Source organism: Lineus longissimus, chromosome 5, assembly GCF_910592395.1.
Source record: "Lineus longissimus chromosome 5, tnLinLong1.2, whole genome shotgun sequence".
Lineage (NCBI taxonomy): Eukaryota > Metazoa > Nemertea > Pilidiophora > Heteronemertea > Lineidae > Lineus > Lineus longissimus.
Window position 1 is genome coordinate 8,589,387 of NC_088312.1, and position 13,900 is coordinate 8,603,286.

Sequence of the window (13,900 nt, forward strand, 5' to 3'; positions counted from 1 at the left end):
TCAAGTATTTGCTTTTATTAATAGTCATCCTACTGAGCTAATATATACATACAATGGACCCATGCTCCAATGACAAAAGAATCTAATGAGCCAGGCGAGTATATAATTATAAATCTTACCAGCAGATTCTCAGTGACAGTATTCTACTGGCCTATCACCCCATACATATACAATAAGGATAGTATAACATATATGAACCTGGGTCTCCCCAGGCTCCATATAGAAACAGATGTTGCTTGATTCCGTACGCACGGCTTGGTGCACTGAGACCAACTGAGTGAGATTTAACAGAATGACTGATTAGGTGGACTCCAAGCAGATCTGCAGTTATGGGGAAATGAATACTGCCTCTAGTGAGCTGTTGATCTCAGTAATCATAAAAGAGTCCAGCTCTTCTTCTCGGTAAATCATGGCATGCACTAAAATGCAACCACCACAGAGACCACGTTGGCATGATTTTTTTTCTAATCGGAGCAGGCACACCGAGTATTGAGCTAAGTTCATCATAGAAAAATAAATCTAAGGATAATCAACTAATGTTGTCTCAATATGGATATCTTGAGGTAGAAAACAGCTCTAATCTTCGGTGTGAGCAATTGTAGCCAGCTACAGAATAGTTTTCAAAATCTTTTCAGATCATGTTTTCACTTGCAAATATTTGTATCAATCACTCGCTGATAGAGAGATACTTCCAACACCAAATCCGCCTTTAAGTCCTTGCTAACCCAGAGAATGAAGGCAAAATCACCCCTTGTCGTTGTAACTCTCGTAAAACTTCCAAAATAGAGTCCAATTCCAGGCGAAATTTTTCGATTTCACGGTTTTTCATCTCGACAACTTGTTTCCATTTGGCCACCTCTTTTTCCATTTCGGCCGTAGCCAGTTGTTTGTTTCGATTAATGATAGACTGTAAGTCGCCCTCGCGATGGACATGCTTCGATTCCAGGAGTGAGATCTTGTGCAGCACACCCTCAAAATGTCGCATTTCCTGTAATAAAAAATTTAAAAAGTTTTTCAAGCAGTGACTTTGTAAATATTGACATGTTTAAAGGAACTCAAGAACAACGGAGCAACTGCAGAATAGCCGGGACACTCTGTGCTAAATGATAGGAATGGTGTACACAATGTACAGAGGGACAGAGTGTACATAATGTACAGAACTACTACTGTCCCGGCTATTCTGTCGTTAGGCCTCTACTTGTACATAGACTTTATTTCTACATGACGTGGAGTACATCACTATACTTATTGATGGAGAAAGCATTATTTTTCAATGTTGTACTCGCGAATCATTCAGTTGATCCGCCATGTTTCCAAACGACGCACACACACGCCATCTATCAATCATCAACCTTTGTAACCAATATTATTAATTTAAAAAGGTCAAGACCACCTCTCCAGCCAATCACAGCGAATGTTTTGTAAACAATGCCACGTGGCGCGATCGCGCACATGGCCACTATTGTTATTGACATATATAAACCCAGTCAAACAATCAACTGTTCATTCCCAGAAGAAGGTTCATTAAACCGAAACGTTGGAAGACGATTTGGATTACATTGTGGAGTCGTCTTCTTTTTTTTTCTTAACTAATCACGGCCATAATAGCCAGGATCGCAAGGAACCCAAGATGAGTAGTAATCAACTCTCTGTTGCATAATGTTTTAAAGACATACCGGTGTTTGTGACTTCTTGGCATCTCTAAGATCCTCCAACAACTGTTTGACTTGAGTTTCTAAGGTTGCTTCCCGTATTTTCAACACAGATGCATGCTCCACTTCCATCTGCGCCTTGTACAGCTGATCCTTGAGGTGAACGACCATCACCTCCAGCGTTTCGACCCTACTCTGTAACTCTGCTATCTTGGATGCCCCATGTTGCATGGCATGGCTTGTGACAAGTTGTGACATCGCAGATTTGTGGGCCGATTTCAATGCAGAGATCTGAAAAGGAATAATTTAGAGAATAAAAAATTGCAGTTTTGAAGACACATTGCATCAGGCTACTAAGTCTACTGAAACCAGACAAAGAATTGAATCCAATGTTTGGCGTATGTAAGACTCTCTGGGTTTATATACGAAGTGGGGCTAGAGAATTAACAACAGAAGAGGAGGTATGGGTGGATTGACCAATCTAGCTTTAACTGAACAATCACCTTGATGCCAATGGAGACATACCTGGTCCTCAAAACTTTCTTGTATCCGTCTCAAACTAGATTCCTTCTCGGCCAAGGCTTTTTGCAGATCCACACGCTGCTGATCAATTTCAAGTTGTAAACGTTCGACCTGAGACACAGAAAACATGAACACATGAAATGCTAGGTGTCAACATCTGATATTTTGAAACCGATCCCTAAGTTCATCAACAACCCAAGCTCTCATTTATCATGGAACTACTGCAATTTGACCTATAAGAATTATCAAGAATTTATAAAGACTAGTCTTTATGAATACTTGGAATTATGTATGCCCAGGATGAAAACTGACAAATCGGTAAAACCATTTCTTTGAAACACCAGCCCACATACAACCAGCAACAAGACACGAATGAGAGTAAATCGATTTATTAGTCTTTTTCAAGGAGCTAATCAATTCAAATTAACTCTACCTTGACTTTGAGGTCATCATTTTCCCTCACAACATCTGATATGTGTAGACCCTTAAATGCATCAGGTTGGTATTGCTTGCCATGAAGCTGTTCAATGCTGCCATCTTTTGGCGACTTTTTCTTGCCCTTCTTTCCGACCACTTGTGTTCCTAAATCAAAAAGGGAGAAGTTTGTACACATGTTCAGACCTTTGACTACCGTAATAGGCACATGAAACAACTTATGCAAGAAAAGAAGTTGGCTCATGCAAGAACACAAGAGAAGCAAAATGCTGTTCAACTGAAAAAAAGTGAGCATCCAACTTCGATAAAACTTGCCTCAGTGTTACATGTATTCTTGTCATAAGTCAACTAATATGAATAGGCATATTCCATGAGTCATACATAACAGAACTTGGGCGGTCCAATCACTTCAACGATAACACCTGGTCACAGACATATCGTTTCAAACCCTACCTCTACAGTGTCAGATCAAGTAAGAGCTGTGCCCTTTGGATGACACAGAGTCTCTCTATGGCCAACGTGACAGTTGGGTGCAAAGCACTTAGTGATATACCGGTACCAAGAAGGCAATGATTGACATTTGCCACAAGGGGCCTCCCTACCTTTGAGATGTCTCTCCCGGTGTAATGCACTATCTATAACTATTTGATCCTTCTCTTTCTTCAGGGACTCAATAGTGGTCTTGTGAAGTGAGATCTCTTTGTGTTTGTTACTGAATTCCAGTTGGAGAGCCTTCAATCGCAGCTGCAGCTCAGACTCAGATTCCTTCAACATTTGCATCTCTTTCTTCTCAGCAGCTGTAAAGAACAAACAGTAAACATACAAGTACATGTACAAACAACAAGTACATGTACAAACAACATACAAGTACATGTACAAACAACACTCAGATTCCTTCAACATTTGCATCTCTTTCTTCTCAGCAGCTGTAAAGAACAAACAGTAAACATACAAGTACATGTACATGTACAAACAACATTGTTTCAGCATTTGTGATATTGGCACCAATCCTCATCTATCTTCTATGCCAATCATTCATACAAACATACCGTTTCTGTCTCTAAATCACTTCATAGTGACCAACCCCTTGTACTTCTGCTCTGCTTTATTTACATCTTGACCCACACCTCATTACACTGAAAAGCTCATGGCCATTGTGAAGTAATCATATGATCAAGGGCTAACGTAAACAACTTCCCATTCCCCTAATGGAGTTAGGATAGTAATTGTGAAACTGAATGGAGCAGGGGAACACATATGCTCTAAATACAGTAGAAAACTAACTTACCAGATGCCTTATTTTTCAAACTTGTCAACTCTTTATTCAATCTCTCAACTTCAATCTCCTTCTCTGCGACCTTTCTTCGACATCTCTCCCTCACTGTCTCCAATTCCTTCTGTAGGGCTACAGAGTGGGTATGGGGGTAGTGCTCAGTGGGCGCAGTAAACTGTTTCAGCTGCTCATCTAGTTCATTGATCCTCTCTTCATACTGGAACTGAATGAGAAATAACACAGAATCAGGTAGGAGCTTTGATGAGGATGTGATGACACAGATGATCGCACATCTATTGATTTTTCCGTTCTATCTTGCTCATACAAGATTGGACTTTTACTTGGGATCAACTGAATTGAGAAATTTTTGGTTCCACTCTTTGGACAGAAGGGCACCAACTCTGCCCCGAGCCTGGCATCTCACCTAACTTGCTTAGCTGGCAGCAAGTACGTATGAAAATCAAAACTTGATCAATCATATTATTGCAAGGAACTAAGGACAACTTTCTCCTCATAGATCAGGGCACCTGGCAGCCCAGTGGCCACTCAATCGCTAGGTGCCTGATCTCCAAAGAGACCAATTCACACATTGACATATTCTAATGCGGGTACAAGCAATCAACACCGGTCTCCTAACCTTCATAGCATTATATTTCTGTTCCAGTACTCGTATCCCTTTACTTCCATCCTCATTCTGCTCCGAAAGCTCATCTTCCAGCTTCTTCACGCGATTCTCCAGATACTCAACAGTTGGCGACTTTGTCTGAGTCTCCGGCGCAGCAGAAGCAGCCCACATGAGAGCCGGCAGGGAGTTGGGATGTCTCTTCTTTAAGATGTTCTCAAGTTCTTTGACCTGGCGTTGTAAGTCCTGTACCTTTCTGGCCTCTGTGGCTCTCTCCTTCATTCTCACCTGACTCTCAAGTCGTTTTTGTCCGGGCTGGAAACGGAAACAATAAACAAGTTTGATATTTTGATCATTTTGGAAGGGGATCTTTGATCAACTAAATCACAATTTAAAGAAATTGAAGTGCATGGGATGAATTCCACCAAGATATCTGAAGAACCTACATGTAACAACATGTCTTACTACCTGGAAAATACCTGGAAAATTTTCAGTCCTGGTGAAACTGCACATACACATGAAGCAGACGATAGCTGATTCAGCGAAGTTTCGGGATTTAAAGTCATCCGTCTGCATTTCAGAAGTGGCAGAAGTAATGGGGAGTAATGACAGACAGTTGTTGCGAGAATCAACTCCAATAGTACCACATGAATGTGCATGACACGGTCATAAGCCAGCCTTACTTACCTCGGACTTCAATTCTTCAATCTTCTCCTTCAGCTTCTCAATTTCCTCGTTCTTCTTGCGTATGGTCTGAGCATCTCGATCCAGCAGTTCCTGGTTCTCCGCATACCATTTCAACTTCTTGTTCAATTTCTCAATCTCCTTTTCATAATCTATCTTAACGTCCTGAAGACAAAAATGATATAATAAATTCAGATTTAATCACACTTTTGAGGAGGCTTGTTCTGCATTAGCTGCCGTGAGCATTTGATGTGCATCAATTTATTATTGATTGCCAATTGGGGCTAACTGCTCTGGGTATCCGTCTTCAAGAAGGAAGGTCTTTTCTCTTGACAAGGCGTAGGCACCTTAATCACTGGAAGATGCCACCTGGCTAAGGATGGGGCCTAATTAGGGATACTGAAACAACCAAATACCAACCCGTATTTCTTGGTGTGAATAGGTCCTGGTAATCTGGACCTTCTCCTCTGCTGTCTCCCTCTCCTTGACCAGCTTCTCGATGTGCATCTCAAGCTCCCTCTTGGCTTGTTCTAGGATCCGATTCTTGTGCTTCAAGTCATCTTCTCTCCTCTGAAATGCAAAGTTGCCAGATTAAAAACTTGTCTGCAACCAGAATACCTCAACAATCGACCAGCTTCAGGCGAGAGCTGTACTTCAAGTGAACAAGCCTGTGACTAAGAATAACTAGCACAACATCTTCTCATTGGAAATGGTAGGGAAAGGATATTTTCTTCAAAATCAGGGCAGTCTTGTTTGATGTCTTTGTCAAAGTTTCTTCCTCAAAATTCAGTGCTTTCAGCAAGACCTACAGACTCTCATTCAGGTTGTGTTCAGAGGCACAGCAAATCTGATTTAGTGAACACATGTACATGTATGTCTGGGACCCCATAACAGTCTATCTCAGGACAACCACACAATGCTTGGCTTTTCAAGTGTCGTTTACCTTCATCTGTCTGATCTCTGCCTCTTGTTGAGCAATCTTGCCGGCACCAAGAATGGCAGTTCCAGTTCCTGCAGCTATTTCTTGCTGGACGGATGGAGCAGTGATGATTCCTTTATTCTTCAATTCAAATTCTTTTCTTTCCAGTAAAGTTCTGAAAAGAAAACAGATAGGCCTACACATCAGATATGCAAACTCGATGACGGTCGACTACTTGGTATCTCATTTTAAAGAGTTTGTGGGATTTAAAGTCCGACCTTGCAAGGTGCTCCAACAGTTTAATATATAGTCACTCTGCACATACATGTATTTGGTACTTTCTTCATTCGAAGGTCAGTGAATCCACTTACTCAATCAAGGTATTAAACAAAGCAGACAGCAGTAACAAGGATAACACAGGACATACACAAACAGACAATTTCAACAATCCAAATAACTTCTGCCTGGCAAATTACCTTAGGTTCATTATCTCTGCCGCTAATTTCTGATTTTCCTTAAACATTCTATCCTCCGTCACCTTACTCATCGTCTGCATGCGTTTCATCTCCGTAAACAAGCGTTCATTCTCCTGCTGGTAGCCGGCGATCAGCCCCTCCTGTTCTCTGATCTCCTTCTCCAGTAGCGCCATCTGTTCCTGAGTGACCTTGTCAAGTTCCGCTGTTCCCTCGATCAGCTGTTTCTTCAGCTGTTGTTGGGCACTGGTATCAGTCACCTGTAATTTGAAACAACAATATGACGTTAATAGGTATTCCCTTTCAATGAGTTTAACAGTAATAGTCACTATTTTGGTTTTTACAGATGCACTCTCGATTATCAGAGGGTTGCCCATAAAAAGAAAATCTTGAGTGTGACCAGGTGAGGATAATGCTGTAACTGGACCCATCACCGTTTTGTCCCCCTTAAGCAAGAAAAAAGAACTGCAGAAACGAGTCAAGCAGTCCACATCCGTTTCAACAAATTCCTCACCTTGGCAGCCAGCACAAAGTTCTCCTGCTTCAGTTTGAATAATTGTTGTTCATAGTCCAGTCTTATTTCTTCAACCTTCCGCTTATGCTCTCTCTCCATCCCGAATGAGTCGGCCTTGACCTTGGCGTGCATCTTCCTCTCCTCCTTCCATTGTTCTTGCCACTCTTTCACCTCGTCCACCAAAGCCTTCTCCCGGTCGATTGTTGTCAATCTGTCACCACGGATACTGGATGAAATGCTCGGCTCATCCATGGAGAATTTCACCTAAAGATGGCCAAAGTGACAGCTTTTTAAAATCTAATGATGACAAAGACTTCCCGAGTCCCAACTGACAGGAAAGCAAGATCTCTGATTGACTTACTACTCAATGCTCATACAACAGAAAATTGTACAAGGTTCAATTTAATGACTACGGTCACACAATACTTTAATGAACATATTCAAAACCAATGCTACTGACCTCATAGGAACCCGCTGGACCTTTGGTTGACTTTTTTGGCATTGACTCGGGACTTGTAAAGTGAGACTGGATATAGTTGGCAAATGATTCAACCGAGGCGAGAAGTTGACTCTCACGAGGCCCACCCTGCATCTTTATTGGTGTCTTCTTCTTGGGACTGGTCTTAGTTGGGGCCTCTGTACCTGAAGTTAATAGAAATGGGGCATTGATAGAGGGTAAAATGTGCTGTTTTAAGGATGCCAAATTACAATACTTTTAATCCTGGGCAGTGATGGAGATGGCCCCAGGGAAATCCAAAAAGTTAGAGAGAGGGGAAGAGGTGTCATGCCCAGAGTCTAACCCATTGAGCTGACATGAGCTGAAATTACTTTTCAAACACCAATCTTATATCAACTTTCCACTCTTACAGGCAATGTAGAAAAGACTTCCAATTATCAATAGATCTCTTGTTTACCTTTGATTTTCTGTTTGGCTACATCAGCAGGTGACCACTTCTGTTTCGTGGGTGGTTTCTGACCGGGCTTGGAACCGGGACCATATCCTGAGCTCTTGATACCAGAAAATCTCGTCTTGCTCTTCTTCTTCTTTGGAGACACTAAAAATAAAAAATCATGTTTCATCTGAATAACGAAATATCAGTTTTAAAATTTTGGTCTGGCTCGGCATGATTCAAGACTAACAGTAAACAGCATTCAGAAGCAGGAAATAAAATGAGGCTTTGCACCTTGTAATATAGTGGTGGATTCACAATAATGATAGGTGTGTACCCAAAACATCGGTCAAAAGAGAGTGCTTCATCAAGGAAAGTCTTTCTGAAGTGTACCTTAAGGCATTTTAGTTTATTACTCAATTTTATTCACAGTACTCTCCATACCTTCTTTATGGTCGGTATGATGGTTAATGTGCTTTCTCAAGGCTGGAACTGGCCGTTCTCTCAGATGGTCTTCATCCTGGAGAAACAAAGGGCATCTTCAACTGATAGACAAAACAATGCAGAAAAGGAGGAAGTCATCTACCATTTACATGTCCGCACCATCAAGTCTTTTCTAATAGAAAAACAGTTTTAGCTTGCAAAGTTCCTGAGCATAGAACTGTTGCCAGGGTTAGAAATGTGCCAAATCTTGACCATATGTAGATTTGATTTGAAGACAGTAGTTCTCTGTTTTATCAACGGGATCTATGGTGGCACACTGAACTATGAAAAATAGTACATACAGGAGAGACTGGACATGTAGGCATGGAGACACCGACAAAACCGACAAAACACAAAAAATGAACTAACCCCAGATTTTTCCAGAGAATGATTCAAGTCACCTCCAAAATCAACATCATCAGGTGGAGCCTTTCTTACAGGGGACAGATCAAACCCATGTTGCCGAACGGCATCATCTTCCCCTGTTCGCATCTGGTTAAGTCCCGGTGCCGGTGAGAGATTGAATCCTCGAGATTCACCATCGCTGCCACCGTCATCGTCAGCGGCTTTAGCCTTCCTCTTGATCTCCTCCATCTCTATCAGGATGTCATCCACGTTCCTCTGCTTTCCCTTCTTGGGAGCGATATCTAAGAGGAGAAAGAACAGGAAAGGCTTATTTGTCAACATTGGAGTAATCAGGGATGTCAATTTCCAATTTTAGGCGAATTTCAAATCTTTTCCTCTTACATGTTTATGTACTTTATAATGCTTAATTGGAAGGCTGAAATGGAAAGATATCTGTCTCAACTCTCTGTGAATCTTTGAATTTAATATCGGTCCAAAATAGGCACTTTAGAGGCATTTTTGTGCAAGTGAGTGCTGATCAAAGACAAGATCTTTATGAGAAAAAGATATCAAGACTTTTAGCGCATTGGCATCCCTGTTGAATACAAAGATCATCATATCATTGTGTATTTAAAGGAGTAGAACAGTTTACATGTCTGATGAAGTCAAAGGAAATGAGACCTCACAATTCTTACCACTATCTGGTGGCAGGACCTGCTTCAGTCCAAAGCTGCCACCCTCCTCGGTCTCCCCAGGACCAGACATATTGGCGGTTGACCTAATGTTCGTAGCCTGCAGGGAATCCTTGATGTATGGGTCCTTTTCTGTCTGATCAAGCGTGGAGAGACCAACCTCCTCGTACGCTCGGTGCAACGCTTCATATTCCATACTAGTGTCAGTGTTCATGAAACCTGAAAGAGAAATTTCACAGGTTGGCTTCAAAAATTAATTGAATCGATTCTCAATTCATCCAGAACTGTCTGTTTGATCAGTGATGCCTCAACAATGGGTTACAACCCATTTTTAAGCTCTTGTGTGAACAGTGCACTTGGCTCTAGCAATGTGGACAGCATTCTCCTACCTGTTCCAGATTTGAATGCAGCCGTCCCATACGGAGTGACATCCTTATTATGATGATTCTCCTGGTCTTGAATCTCATCAGGCTCCTGCCCGTCCAAGGTGTCTCGGCTGTCTTTATTCATCAGCTTTGTGGTACCAAGGGTTGTGTCCATGGAATCGAGCAGGGCAACTTTGGACAACATGCTTGGCTTCCTTGGATCCTGAAGGCACAGAAATATAACAATTTTCCACTGGAATCCTTCATCTTAATAACATCGGCTGGAGAAGCAAGTGGTGTCACCTAATTATATCACTAGTTGAAAACTAAAACAAAGTGCAATCCAAATTCATCAAAATTACCTTTGACAAAGGCTTACTAGGAAATGGCCAAACTGAGGCATCAAGAAACCAAACATCAGATGCGTTTCAACCAAAACTTGTAAGGTAATACATGTGTACCAACCATAGCTTGAAAGGAAATACATGTGTTTCAATCATAACTTGTAAGGTAATAATTTCTTACCTCATCTGTTTCTTCTACTTCGAAGTCCTCCAACTCCTCACTGTCTTTGAAACCTACAACAAAAACAATAAGGTTTTTGTCGAATATTGCTTCACAACCAAAATGTGTGAACATTGAACATTGAATCAGGACCTGATGCTACATATCAAATTTTGTTTCCCTGCATTCAAAAAGAAACAGAGTAAATCCCTGGCTTAACACAGCAAAACTCTCATCAACTCACCAACTTGGAGTCCAGCTGTTTTGATTGTCTCTGATTTGTCCAATTCTTTATTCATTTGACCATAATCTATAGTGGAGTCTGCATCTTGCTCCAAATCCTGCAAACATTTCCAAATTTGATTAGATACACAATTTTAGGTACTGGGCAATTCTCTTTTTCGGCCATAACAAACCTCTATCTTTCAGCACTTTGAGTAGATTTTGTTACTTCGATGCTCAGTTTTATGTGGACAGGTCACATGGCACAAGACAGACAGCTGCCTATTTTGCCCGTGACTATCACAGTAATTTGTTGATACTTCTGACTGAAAATGTTATTATTGAAAGAATGTTAAAATAAATTGGTTCGAGATACAAATGAAAATACCCACAGAAGGTAAACCCCCTAATAAACAACTGGTCGGTTGCACAAATGAACATACAGTAAAACCTCTCGACTAAGGACACCCGCAGGACTGACAAGTACTGTCCATATTTAAGAGGAGTCCTGATCGGAGTGGTCAAATTGAGTGGAAACAACCAGTTTGGGACCACAACTAGTGTCCTTAATAGAGAGGCGGTCCTTATTAGAAAGGTGTCTGTTAAGGGAGGCTCCACTGTACTTGCAAAATCCCAGCTCGTCAATGGACTAGAAATTAGAATATGTGACATCAGAGAATCAAATCCACTTACCCTAAAAAATCTTTCTTTATCTGCAAGTTCATCCATGGTATCAAATCCAGCCCCCTTTTGCATCCCGGTCTCGGTATATGAAGTTGATGTGCCAAGGCTGAGCTCTGGTATATCAAACTTTTTCATTGCCGTCAAATTGCTGTTTTTACCACTTTTTTGTCCATACCCTGAAGTGACAAGAAGTGGAGTCAATAAAACAGTCACTTAGTGTCCAACTACTGCTAGTAGACACTATTTTGATATTACACAAAAGTTTTCTATGTTTGCGAAACGATCAATGCAACAAAGTCTGCACAAAGATCATGGACTAACTTCTCAGGCAGAAACCATCAGAGGGACATTTCACTGATATTTCAGAATCATCGACGAACTCGACCTCAAGCCAAGCCAAGATCACATCATATTTACCTCCTGTTCCATCCAAGCTGTCCCTACTCATGGTGGTGCCCTCCATTGACTCTTTAGGAAGCTGAAAGTGAGCATATGATCCTATCAACGTGGCTGATCAAAAGAATGAAATAAGACCATCCCTTTAACAGCATGAAAGAAGACCATCCCTTTTTAACAGCCAAAGCCAAATCATTCCATATAACAAGTCGGCAGTCGTATTGATTATTCATGCTAACGCATCTCAACCGTATGCCGGGAAAACACCTTAAATGGCGGAATAGAGGCCTTAATGCTCATTTATACAACTAAATTCATTCAGTGCCAGAAAACCACTTCAACATTTTGTCCATTTCTGAATGTAAAATATTGCTCACCTCTTTTTGGGCTAAAGTTTTTCGCTCTTGTGGCTGTGGTTTCTTCTTCAGGTAACTTTTCCCTGTTCCACTCAAATTAGCATCTGAGAAAAAATCAATCATGTGATTCAAAATATGACTACGACTAAGAAAAGAACAACCAGTTCACTGTATCTACTTGACTTTGAGCGGTTGTGGTTGGAATGAACTTTCAATGGATTAAAACGCAGGGACGTGCTGTAACAATCAATTTGAGGTAGGTTTGATGAAAATCCGAGAGCAATTGTGAAAATGAGATTTTTCATGATTTCTGAACATCTTGGACCAGACTATAGTTTTATGACCCATACTACCGGGAAAAGACCTACTGGTATGGGTAAGATTGTCTCAGATAAAACTAAGTCAATCATTAACCAGGTGTTATGAAATATCCTCATTACTTTTGCAAAGAAATTGATCTTCCATTCCATACCTGCAATTCTTCCTTCGTCCTTCATCCACCATGGTTGTTCTTTTTCTTGTTTCTTCTTCTGCAGGAACTTCTGCACCCTTGATGAATCAGAATCTTCAGTTGAAACAGACTGAAATCAAGACAAATACAAGAATATAATGATAAGCCGATGATTTTCTTCTAGTTTTGAGTACAGTACTAGTCTATCACCACTGGAACCAAAATAATTTCAGGGAATTCTCAGCAATTCGGCAGCTGCAGTGGCAGCCAGTATATACTACCCAAAATACTCAACGATGTCAACAATGTCTGCTTCTTCCAATTGCAAGGGTAGCCAAAGTAGCAAGGGCTTCACTAGGAAATTGAAATTTAAAGCAATCAAACCAAGAACACAGCCACACTGGTCAGAAACATGGCATTTGGCCAACCTGTTTTCACAAGTTTTGAATACTTTTTGCTAGTCCTTACATCTTTGAGAAATGCCTCAAAGTCATCATCCATGTCCCTTCTGTTATATTTCTTCTTTGACATCTTGAGGCAACTTAAACACCGACACTGCAAGTCTCAAATCCTGCAAAAAAACAATGATCACAATTGATGAGGATATGAGCAGCATGATCAGGGATAGTAAACTTGTTCCGAACAGTACAGATGTCGTCACGTAACATCCGTCTCCCTAGGCTGAGCCTAGCCTACGTCTCCGACATCAGCTATAGTATATTTATTATTAATATTATGTTCACTTCACTGCAGCTAGAAAAATGTATTGATTTTTGTCAATGTTATTGATACCAAATGAAGGACCTGTCAGCATTTTTCATCGACAAGACAGATCTACGGTAGCAACTGCAGAGCAATGCTGTAGGATAAGGATACGTTTGGTGTAAGGGAACTGGCGAAATACGGGTGTCGTTTCAATCGGAAGTTTTGGTCAACTAACTAATTGAATCAATGTTATTTGCGAATGTATTTGTGTTCTGTATATAGCAAACCTATATCTTAACTCTGTGCACAAATATACATATTAGATGATTTGAAATAAAGATTTTGTTTCGTGTTTTGTGACAACAAAACAAATTTATTTTTCAAATAGCCACTCGCTTATTGGCTGATCATACATTGGTTCCCCAATTGTATGGCAGGATCTAGGGATTGGTGCGCACGCGCATGCTATGAACGGATGTCTGTTAGGATGGGGGTCCGTCTCAAGATCAAGATGTATTATGGTTGCTTGATCATGGGTGGTGTAAAGTGAAAGATAGTCCCTCAAATCATAGAGTCAAAAATGTTTTGATTGGTTATTGCTTCTCTGGACCTGTAGAATCTTGACGAGATAAACCATTCAATGTGAACTCAAATGATTGTGGCCATCTGAATTTGGCAATATGAGTTCATAGTCATACTGGTGAAAAACCATT

At 40.8% G+C, this 13,900-nt stretch overlaps 1 protein-coding gene across 2 annotated transcripts; it reads right to left on the bottom strand.

Annotated features, from left to right (window-relative positions):
- Positions 1–13,597, bottom strand: LOC135488452 (centrosomal protein of 162 kDa-like). 2 transcript variants are annotated; one of them, XM_064773069.1, is made up of 26 exons: positions 13,475–13,597; positions 12,951–13,053; positions 12,504–12,612; positions 12,053–12,135; positions 11,697–11,757; positions 11,289–11,455; positions 10,618–10,714; positions 10,395–10,447; positions 9,894–10,092; positions 9,508–9,723; positions 8,837–9,114; positions 8,429–8,504; positions 8,009–8,149; positions 7,555–7,736; positions 7,095–7,358; positions 6,584–6,840; positions 6,132–6,282; positions 5,609–5,758; positions 5,192–5,353; positions 4,520–4,819; positions 3,898–4,105; positions 3,212–3,406; positions 2,608–2,756; positions 2,178–2,285; positions 1,677–1,943; positions 1–988 (listed from the first exon to the last, which is right to left on the bottom strand). In XM_064773069.1, exons 2-26 carry the CDS (start codon positions 13,011–13,013, stop codon positions 710–712), a joined length of 4,215 nt encoding a protein of 1,404 aa, XP_064629139.1. In that variant the 5' UTR covers positions 13,014–13,053; positions 13,475–13,597; the 3' UTR covers positions 1–709. The 2 variants fall into 2 exon arrangements, with proteins under 2 accessions (XP_064629139.1, XP_064629140.1); XM_064773070.1 differs by having other exon boundaries at positions 13,423–13,577.
- Between the last annotated feature and the right edge of the window lie 303 nt (positions 13,598–13,900).

Coding starts and splice junctions, on each gene's coding strand:
- LOC135488452 (XM_064773069.1), bottom strand. CDS start 13,013: ATGTCAAAGAAGAAATATAACAGAAGGGACATGGATGATGACTTTGAG. Junction 10,715..11,288: donor ATAAAGAAAGATTTTTTAGG/GTAAGTGGATTT, acceptor AAATGTTTGCAG/GATTTGGAGCAAGATGCAGA. Junction 2,757..3,211: donor CCGGGAGAGACATCTCAAAG/GTAGGGAGGCCC, acceptor TTTTTGATTTAG/GAACACAAGTGGTCGGAAAG.